Source organism: Tupaia chinensis, unplaced genomic scaffold (genome assembly GCF_000334495.1).
Source record: "Tupaia chinensis unplaced genomic scaffold, TupChi_1.0 Scaffold000140_1, whole genome shotgun sequence".
NCBI classification, from domain to species: domain Eukaryota; kingdom Metazoa; phylum Chordata; class Mammalia; order Scandentia; family Tupaiidae; genus Tupaia; species Tupaia belangeri.
This window is the reverse complement of record NW_006159610.1, coordinates 5,664,572-5,675,206: the sequence shown is the minus strand read 5'-3', so window position 1 is coordinate 5,675,206 and position 10,635 is coordinate 5,664,572. Positions and strand designations below refer to the sequence as shown.

The 10,635-nt window shown below is 43.3% G+C and overlaps 1 protein-coding gene across 1 annotated transcript in view; it reads left to right on the top strand.

Moving 5' to 3' along the window:
• Positions 1-10,635, top strand: part of CREB3L2 (cAMP responsive element binding protein 3 like 2) — a 146,897-nt gene that overhangs the window by 112,656 nt on the left and 23,606 nt on the right. Inside the window, exons 6-8 of the mRNA XM_006145022.3 lie at positions 3,739-3,885; positions 5,194-5,252; positions 6,498-6,566. Coding sequence (XP_006145084.1) covers positions 3,739-3,885; positions 5,194-5,252; positions 6,498-6,566 — 275 coding nt within the window. The remainder of the gene's footprint in view (positions 1-3,738; positions 3,886-5,193; positions 5,253-6,497; positions 6,567-10,635) is intronic.

Genomic DNA, 10,635 nt, shown 5'->3' with positions numbered 1-10,635 from the left:
CCCTGTGCCCCCCGCGGCCCCCCCCCCCCCCCCCCCCAGTGAACATTTTTTAAAGCAGCCATTGGAACACTTGTGGGCTCCTAGGTTTTTCTATTTTTTAACATTTTTTAGAAGTTTATAATAATTAACATGGCTTACAAATCAAACTATACCAGCTGTCTAAAAAGAGTAGAGTGAAAAGTCGTATCAACACTCTGTCACAGTCAGTCCCAATTTCACACTGCCTGCTGTGGGTTGCACTTTTATTAGTTTTTATATATGTCTACTGTTTCTTTATGCCACCACATGGCAATAGGCGTCTATATTCTCATTTTCCCCTTTATTTCTTTTTTTTTTTTCAGTTGTCAGGGAGTGCTCACTAGAGAGACAGAGACAGAGGCGAGAATGGGAAATCAGTCGCTTTCACATCACAATCCCTCCTCCATACTTCCATCCTGTTGAGATTCTGGGCACACATGAACACACACCCGGCTTGTTTTTCAAATGCCAGATCTGAGATTCGAACTACTCAGTTGCCCACGTGGAATCCAACTCTCTTAACCACTAGGCTACAAGGTCAGCCCATCCTTTTGCCTTTTTCTATACAGGAGGGCTACCCCTTTTATCCTCTGTCTTGCCCCTGGCTCCCCCCAACTCCACAACACATCTTGTGGTTCTCTCCACATTGGTTGTCCTGAGGTCCTCTGTGGGGATGCGGGTAGTTAGTTAAACCAGCCCCACGGCCTGCTGCTTCCTCTGTGATGGACGGACTGTGCTCTCTTTTCTTTAGCCTCCACAGACCACCTACACTTACCACCAACCCCTCCCAGCAGCCACAGCAGTGACTCAGAGGGCAGCCTGAGCCCCAACCCGCGTCTGCACCCCTTCAGCCTGCCTCAAACCCCCAGCCCTGCCAGAGCTGTGCCCCGGGCTCCCTCTGCCCTTTCCAGTTCTCCTCTCCTCACAGCTCCTCACGTGAGTATATGGTGGGCATTTCTGGACATGAACCCTTTCCATTCTGTCACTGGGATCTTTACCCAGAGTGGTGCCACTCAAGGCTTCTTGATTTTTACTTTCTTTTTTCTTTTTTAACTTAAAAAATTATTTATTCTATGAGTGAGTGAAAGAAAGAGAGACCTTCCAACAGTCTTGATGTCATGATCACCTCCAGCTTCTGCTAGCCCTGGGTCATGGACACATACATGCCTGGTGTACTCAGGGGGCCACTGGACATGACCTCAGAATCTTAACCTTGGGTCAGCTTTGCAAAGTTCACCACTATCTGGCCAGCTCTAAATTTTACTCTTGTAAAGATGTTTCCTTCTTGGGACCAGCAGTTAGCATAATGGCTATGTCGCTGGACACCCACGTAGTCGACCATGGTTCGAGTCCAGGACCTGGTGGCTTAAATTCACTCTGGGTGCATGTGCGTGTGTGCCCAATATCCTGAGAGGAGAATGGAGGAGAGGGGATTGTGGTGTGGCCATCCCCGCTGGGGGTGATTTCTTGCTTTCTGTCTCTCTGTCTCTCTGGCGAGCGCACACGCCCTATAGCCAAAACCTCTCCAAAAAAAAAAAGTTTCCTTTTTGTGGCTAAAGCAGAGTAATAATAACCTAAGGAACATTTCTAAAGATTTGCCCCTAGATCTCACTTTGTTACCATAGTTCTTTTCCTTTTTATGTGCACACTTCCAATTTTTATTTTAGTTTACCTAGCTATAAGCACCAGAAATAAAAGTTTGCTTTTTTTGCCCTGAAAATTATACCATAAATATTTACCCTTAATTTAACTGGTCTTATAACCCATAATAGGAAATTGTCTTTTATTTTTTTAAATACGTATTTTTAACTTAAAATTCTAACTCTGTGATGCATAAAACTCAAAACAAAGATCACCCTTTTTTGTTTGTAGTATGACTTTTTTTGGAGAGGTTTTTGCTATAGGGCGTGTGCGCTTGCCAGAGAGACAGAGAGAGACAGAGAGACAGAAAGTGAGAAATCACCTCCCAGGGTGATGGCCACGCCACAATCCCTTCTCCTCCATTCTCCTCTCAGAATCTTAGGCAAGCGTACACACACTCCTGGCTTGAGTTTAAGCCATCAGGTCCAGGACTTGAACTGCGGTCGACCATGTGGGAGTTCAGCAACATAGCCATTATGCTAACTGCTGGTTCCTGTAGTATGACTCTTAACCCAGGGATTCAGGTTAGAAATTATCAGGCATCATTCATCCTTCACTTATATAAGGACACTGTTTTCCAAGTAAATAAAGGTTAAAAATTAACTTTAATTGAAAATTGAATTGATTTCTATGATGTCTAAAAAATTTATACCCCAATTTTTTAAAATTTATAGTATCATGACTGGTAAATTTAAATAAAATGAGATATTTAAAAATTCTATAAGACCTATCTATCAATAAATGTAATTTTGAAAACTGGAATTTATTCTGTCCCAGAAAGTTCTAGATCTATACTCAAATTTTTCTGTATCTCCTTTACTGAAGACAAGGAAATGAGCTATTACCACTCTTTATCTTCTCAGCTTGAACTTGACTTTTCTCTCCTTGGATTACTAGAATGTGCATGCGTTTGCCTTCCATATCTGCATGTCCTACCATGAACATTCATTCTATACATATATGAGAAAGTGTCTTCTCTTGTTGGCAACTGTGTTGTATTTCCTATCATCTACTCTCGTGAAGCCTAATACCCGTACTCGGTATTAGGTGGTTGACTCTCTGCTACTCCCAGAACTCCTTACCTACTCTAAGCAGGGTGGTATCTTCTGTTACTTTTCAAAATACTGCCTTTTGGCCCAAACATCCCCCTCTCACTTAGGTAAAGACCTTCTTCACGATGTCTGGTTCAAGTCTTCTATCCTACCCTAATCCTTCCCTTACCCCAAAACCTCATTGATGTGGTCTCTTCCTCCAAATTTTTGATGTGCCCTCAGTTAATATTACTGTTTAGAATTTAATTATTCTCCTCCTTCCATGGATAGTGACTTGGTCTTGCCATCGTGATCATAAACCACTAGGCATGGGGTTTCTTTTGAGTCACCATGGCATTTAGCATGAAGTTAGCCTGCGGCAGAAACTCAGTTCCCGTGACTACTTAGAAACAGCCATTCTAGTGTGGGCTAAATGAGACGAGCTGTCGCTCTCGCCCTCGTCGTGGATGGACAATCTGGGGCTACTGAGGCCAGAGGCTGCCGTAGAAAGTGCCTGCAGTGTATCCCTGGGACCCCTGCCCCTCAGTTTGAAGTGAAGGTGAGAAGTCACTCCTGTGTGTTGTAAGCACATTATAAAGTTGCATTTTCAGAAGAAGAACAACAAAACTCTTCCATAAAGCAGAGCCAAGTGAACCCATCATCACTCTTAAGGCCAGAGAATTTAATGAATTCTAAACTTTTATGTATATATGTGTGTGTATGTGTGTGTATATATATGTATATATGCTACTGGGGTGCTTGAAAAATAATGAGTGGAGGCTTCTTTAGCTTTCTCTTACATTTTAATCTTGTAATTAATAAAGTTTACAATTAATCTTACAATTAGTTTGTAACATTCACATGAGTGTCTTCTCCATCTTTGCTTCCACTCCAAAGTACCTCTTTCTTACCCTGAGAAGATGGGGCACCCTTTTCGTTGAGCCATCTGTGAGACATTGTAGCAGATTCTTGTGCCTATCAGGAGGTGACCCTTCAGTGTGTCCAGTTATTCTTCTTTGACACATTTTTTGCTCCTTGGTCTGCACAGAAACTGCAGGGATCAGGCCCCCTGGTCCTGACTGAGGAGGAAAAGAGGACTCTGATCGCCGAGGGCTATCCCATCCCCACCAAACTGCCCCTGACAAAGTCAGAGGAAAAGGCCCTGAAGAAAATCCGGAGGAAAATCAAGAATAAGGTAAGGCCTTTCAATCTAGTTGCTTCTGTGAGCAGAGACAGTGAGCAGAATTGAGTTGCGTGTCTTCTTCCCTCCCAGTGGCCAACACTAACCTGTCCTGTGATGAAAACTAAGGCTCAGCCCTTCCTGTCCCCTTGGCGGGGGGCAGAGTGTACTCACCACTTGCTCTGCCTCCCTTCAGCCCCTTCTGTCCGTCTGTTCATGTCTAGGCGGATGGACTCCCAATCGGCAGGTGTCTTCCGTAGTGCCCAAGGGGAACTATTCAGGAGTGGGGGAAGGTGTTAGAACTTCCACTTAAATGTATTATTTTATCTTAGTATTTTAAATATCTGCTTTAGGATGCACACAGTAGTTCCTCTAGTAGGTATGTGTGTCGTTTATAAATATACAAACATCGGTACATTGGGGATGCTTGCCTAAATTTACTTTTGTTGATTTGGATTCATGATAAAAAACATGCTGCGATCCTAGGCCCCTCTGGTGGTGAGCAGGGCTGGCAAGGCTGAGGGGCGAGGCTAAGGCATGGACAGAAAGACAGGCAGCAAGAAGGGGCTCAGTTTTTACCTTTGGACCATGTGCAGAACCAGTAGGGAGTTTACACAACCAAGCCCGACTGTCTTGTTCTATGTGTTGTTTAGAGTTGAGTCACCTGAGATCCACAAAGCTGACATCATTGTCTTGAGTCCATTGTGATGATAGTGATCCGCCATTGTGTTGGCTCCTGGTCAGTGTCCTTTCAATCACACTTTAAATACAGTTAAAACCGCCAGTTTATCCGAGAGTGGATGAGCACACAGGCTGGTTGAATCCAGTGGGGACAGAAGAGGCAGTTAGTAGATGAGTCAACAGGTTAAACATGGGCAGGAGGCTGCAAAAGTGAGCAAGCCCTTGGTGAATTCTATGCTAACAGCCTCCTGTCCTCCATGGACACAAAACTGGTGTATTTGTCTGAGGGGACTTCAAAAAGTAAGTGGAAGGTGGGATTAAAGTACAAGTTTATTTTGGTGCAAAAATATTTGGAATCTTTGTGTCATTCTTTTTTTTTTAATTTCTTTTATGCATTCAATCACTGTACATCACCACAGCTTGTAAAATGAATTTTCCCAGCATGAATACACTGCGCACCAGTCCAGTTTAAGAGAATATCATACACATTATCATCAACAGACAATCCTCCATTTCTGTGTCCTTTAACTGTCGGCCTCTCTATTTTTTCTGTGTCATTCTTTCATTAATATACATTTCCCACGAATGTTTTGAAGACTCCTTGTAGAGCTGAAACTTCATTGTTTTTCTCTTATCTCTTAGATTTCTGCCCAGGAAAGTAGGAGAAAGAAGAAAGAATACATGGACAGTTTGGAGAAAAAGTAAGCCTGCTGACAAGCTGGTTGTGTTTTTTGGGGGGGCAATAGACAGAGAAATGTGTGTGCTAGAGAAGCCATTGATTTCCTCCTTCTGGCCACCTTGAAAGTATCAGCTGTATTTTGCCTGCCCTCTAGTGGTTGCTCTGAGGGGATGTTTAGCAGTATGGAGAGAGAAAAAAAGCACGTTCAATCTTAGACTTTTGAACCACACTATTTCAGCCAAAGATCCATGAGTTCTGGAGATTTCCTTTGCAATAGGTACAAACATTAACATTCCTGCACATTCCTGGAGCTCCTCAGAGGAGGAGCACGGTTTCAGCTGAAAGGACTAGTGCTATTTGATTGGCTTGCTTTGGCCACACTCCCTCATACCCTAGTGCAGGCAGATGTGGACTGGAGTGAGGCAGGCCGGTGTTGTTTATTTTCTGTGTACCATAATTCATGCTATTGGTGAGTGACTTTTTGCAAAAACAGTTAAAGGCACTATTTATTTTTTTGAAAAGGTTGGGATGTCAGGGAGGCTATTAAAGGAATAGGAGTTAAAGTACAGTATTATATTCGCCCTAGAAAATAGTTCCCCAGCTGAGAAAATAACACTATTTTAAGATGGGAATGATGTCACAGGCTCTCATGTGTGTTTGGGGAAAGGTGTGGACAGTGGATCCTCGCTGGTTCTAGCAGTTCCTATTGTGAGTTTAGTGTTTTCGTCACCCAATTTAGGTACTGGTAATTTAGTATTAAGTAGTCTCATTCTGTTCCATCATTTTCTGTAAGTATCTGGGATTAGGATATTCCCATAAAAACCACTTTACTGCCCTCTGGACATGCATGCTCCAGCATTCAGATTCCTTGCCTTGGGATTTGTCACTTCTCGGGATTTCTGGTCACTTGTCCAAGCCCTCTGATTCTTGTAAATCCTGACCAGGAGTACAGCATGTAGCATCCATGCCTGTAGTACTGAGGGAGTAGTGGGATGGGTATCAGCCACAGGACAGAAGAGGCTAGAGAATTGTGTACTGACCCTCTTTGTCTGCCATTATTGAGGCCCTTGTTACTCAGCTCCATCTGTTTCATTTTCTTCTGTCTCTCCACCTTTTTCCCAGCTCAGGTCTGCTAGGCTCTTTCCCGCTGCTCCCGGAGTAGTGGTCTCTCCCTCTGATCTCCTTGATTCCCCATCCCTACACCCTCACTCTTAGCTCAGCATTTGCTTTACTGCTGATAACTGATTTTCTTCTTTCCTCTCCGTAGAGTGGAGTCTTGTTCAACTGAGAACTTGGAGCTTCGGAAGAAGGTGGAGGTCCTGGAGAACACCAATAGGTGGGTGTGTGTGGAGACAGAGCTGATTGCACTGCCTGAGCAAGGGTGGGGATGACAGCAGAGTCCCGGACCAGACGTGGAAGGAGAGCGTAGGAGACCACGCTGAAAGTAGAGCTAGTTCAGGATGGCTGAACTCCACTCTCCTGTTCCTGTTAACACACCCTCACATGCACACACACACACATGCAAACACATATTCATATGCACACAAGTGCACACACATTCATGCACACATGCACATATGTGCAAACCCTCATAGGCACACGTACATAGGCACACACATTTTTATGTGGAAAAAACACACATATACATATGCCCAGGCAGGCATAATACTCACATGCACTCTTATGCACACATATGTACACACACTTTTTAAAAAAAGAGTTATTTTATTTAACTTTATTTATTTACTTACTCATTTTAATTTGAACAGAGAGGGACAGAGAGAGAGGGAGAAAGTGAGAAAGCAAGCCACCAGGTGTGACACTGGAACCGTGGTCACCCATGTAGGAGTCCAGCGCTGTTAACCACCATGCCATCTGTTGGCCCCAACATGCTTTTTTTTTTTTAAGAGAAATTTTTTGCTATAGGGTGTGTGCACTCGCCAGAGAGACAGACAGAAAGCGAGAAATCATCCCCAGGGCGCATGGCCACACCGCAGTCTCTTTTTCTCTGTTCTTCTCTCGGGATTTTGGGCATGCATGCACACATGCCTGATGTGAGTTTCAACCCTCCTGTTCCAGGACTTAAACCACGGTCGGCCATGTGGGAGTCCAGTGACACAACAATTATGCCATCTGCTGGTCCCCCTCCACCCGACATGTTCTTTACTTTTCTTAAATGATATAGGATTTATGAAGAGGCTGATAATGACAAGGGGGTTAGCAAAGAGGCTTGGAGGAGAATAAGGTCAATAAGTCTAATTCTTTTAAAAATGGACTCACACTTTAGAACTAGATAAGGAGGCACTGGCTACCTTATTATCAGTCAGTCTTAATAATAAATGGTGTTTATTTGTACAAAGAAGACAAAATAATGTGCTTTTTTTAAAAAAGATTTTTTTTTAATTATTTTTAATTTGCTATAGAGCATGTGCACTCACAAAGAGACAGAGAGTGAGAAAGCAAGGTATCAGGTCCAGGACTCGAACTGTGATTGGCTATGTGGGAGTCCAGCACCTTAACCACCATGGCACCTGTGGGCTCCAAAAATAAAGTTTTAAAAAATAGTTTTTAAAAATTAGCCAATGAATTACATTTCAAACCCATTTTGGAAAAACTATGGGACTGAGTTGATGGTTCCTTCAGCATGTTCTGTGTCAGGCATTGGTTTAAGCATTGTATAACTATTAGCTCATTCAGCCCCATGAGGAAATATCTGTTGTTACTCTCATTCTGTAGGGGAGGTCATTGGGAAAGAAAGGGTAGGTGATTGGGCCAGGGTCACGAAATAAATGCTAAAGCTGCATTTGAACCTAGGCAATCTGGGTCAGGAGACTCAATATGGGAGGAACATATTGAAGTTCATGCCTGGGTCGTATACAAGAGAAAGAGCCAGGGGTACAGAGTTATGACCCTGATTGTTGGGGTGTTTCATCCAGAGCGTATATGTTTGTGTGCATGCATGCTGCCTACCAATGCTCCGAAAACTGAAGTATTCATTAGAGATTCCTACCACCCTTCTTGTTATCGAACCAACAGATGAAGCAGAGAAAAATGGACTTATTTGAGCAAGCAAAAGGTTAATTAATCACTTTAAAGGTCAACATTAATGCCTGACAACAATTCGCAAATGTTAAGGGATTCGGTTAAATCTCTTCTTTGCATGCTAGTTGTCAATAAGATTGAGTTTGACTCCTCTTTCCCGAATCTTCATAGCTCGTTACTCAAAGAGCAGGCTAAGGCCCTCTACATTAGAGCTGCCATCTGTGGGAATACTGGACATTGGGATTCTGATGAATTTCCCTTTGTAATTTTGGGATGTATACTCATGTAGCAGGTCAAGGGCAAGTTACTTACGCCCTGTGGACAGACGATCTGAAGTGGGGAGGTGTCAGCAGCTCAGTGTGGCCTTACCTTGATCTCCTGAGGTGAAGGAGCTTGCTTCAAATACAGGTGTAGGATTCTAGTTTCACCGCGCACCTTTGGCGGTTAGTCTTGTGAGGCTTCACCGCTTCTTACCTCTGTCTTCACTTTGCAGTGCATCTGGATCTCTGAACCTTTGTTTCCCAGCCAGAATCTGTAGCCCTTTTTAATATCCTGAGCAGGTAGGAGCTTTCATGCCCATCCTGGCCTTGCTGCTGCAGAAGGCCATCTTCGTTAGTGGGACAAATCCTGGCTACTAATTGGTGGGAAGGACAAGAGGACTGTATTAAAGATGACCTTGGAGTTTGTGTCCAAGTTCCATCCTCTGGGCTCTGGTGTTATGCCCTTCCTCAGCCACATGGGGGCAGCAGAGGAGCTTTGAGGCTCCTTTCTTACACTGACCCACTTCACCCCGGGACAGGGGTGTAAGGAAGAAGCCTCAAAGCTACCTTGTCTGGATAAACGTCTCTTCCTCCTCTCTCCAGGCTTATTGTATGGCATCATATTTTATTTGTTTATTCATTTTTCATTCTTGATTGGTTTAAGTATTTTTATTTGTGTTCCTTTGAGTCAGATATCCAAATAAGGTTGGTTGATGCACTCATTATATATCTCCTTGTCTCTAGGTTCTCTTTCACCTACTTATTGTTATCTGGTGAAGAACGGAGTCAGGTGTCTTATAGGTTCTCCTGCAGTATCAGGAGATAGCGTATCGTTTACTTCACTCTAGACTATATTTTGCATAAGCATTCTTTAAGTTTCTACGGTATTCTTCCATCAGAAGGTACTTAATAAATGATTACCTAGTTATTAGGGATTTAAGTTCATTGCCTGTATAGATGAATACATAGGGGTTTGGAAATAATTTTATAAAATCCAATACTTTTTTCAATTATTAGCAGAATATTTTTCTAAAGTAAAACTTTTCATCAGTAGTGAACATGAGAGTACAGCTATTTCTTTGAGATGCTGCTTTTATCTCCTTGGGGTAAATGCCCAGCAGAGGGATTGCTGGGTCATACGGTAGTTCTATTTTTAATTTTTTGAGAAGCCTCCATACTGTTTTCTTTTCTTTTCTTTTTTTTTTTGGAGAGATTTTCGCTATAGGGCCCGTGCGCTTGCCAGACAGACAGAGAGAGACATAGAGACAGAAAGCGAGAAATCACCCCCCAGGGGGGATGGTCATGCCGCAATCCCTTCTCCTCCATTCCCCTCTTGGGATCTTGGGCACGCATGCACACGCGCCCAGCGTGAGTTTTAAGCCACCGGGTCCGGGACACGAACCGTGGTCGACTACGTGGGAGTCCAGCGACATAGCCGTTACGCTAACTGCTGGTTCCCCATACTGTTTTCTGTAATGGCTGTACCAACTTACGTTTCCACCAGTGTGTACAGTGTCCCCTTCTCTTCATACTCTTATCAATACTTGTTATGGCATCTCTTTTTTATAATGGCCATACTAACAAGTGTGCGGTTCTAGCTCATTGTGGTTTTGGTTTGCCTTTCTCTGTAGATGTGCATCTTTTCATACACTTCTTAGCCATTTTTTAGTTTTCTTTGGGAAAATGTCTATTCAGGTTCTTTGCTTATTTTTAAGTTGGGTTATTGGTTTTGTTTTGCTAGCAAGTGTGTGTTCTCACCAGAGAGAGGGAGAAAGAGAGAGAGAGAGAGAGAAAGAGAGAGAGAGAGAGAGAGAGAGAGAGAGAGAGAGAGGAGAAAACACCTCCCATAGTCATGCTGCCATCTTTTCTCCCCCACCTCTCCTTCCTTTCAGGATTTTCAGGCACACACACACACACACACACACACACTCACACCAGGTGTGTTTTCCAAACTGCTGGGTCTGGGAAATGAACTACATGGTTAGCCATGGGGATAGGCTGCCTTAACTACTAGGTCATGGAGCCAGAAGCCTTTTTTGTCTTTTTTTGGTTTCATGACTTCTATGAATTTCTTATATATCTTGGATGTTAACTGTCTATGGC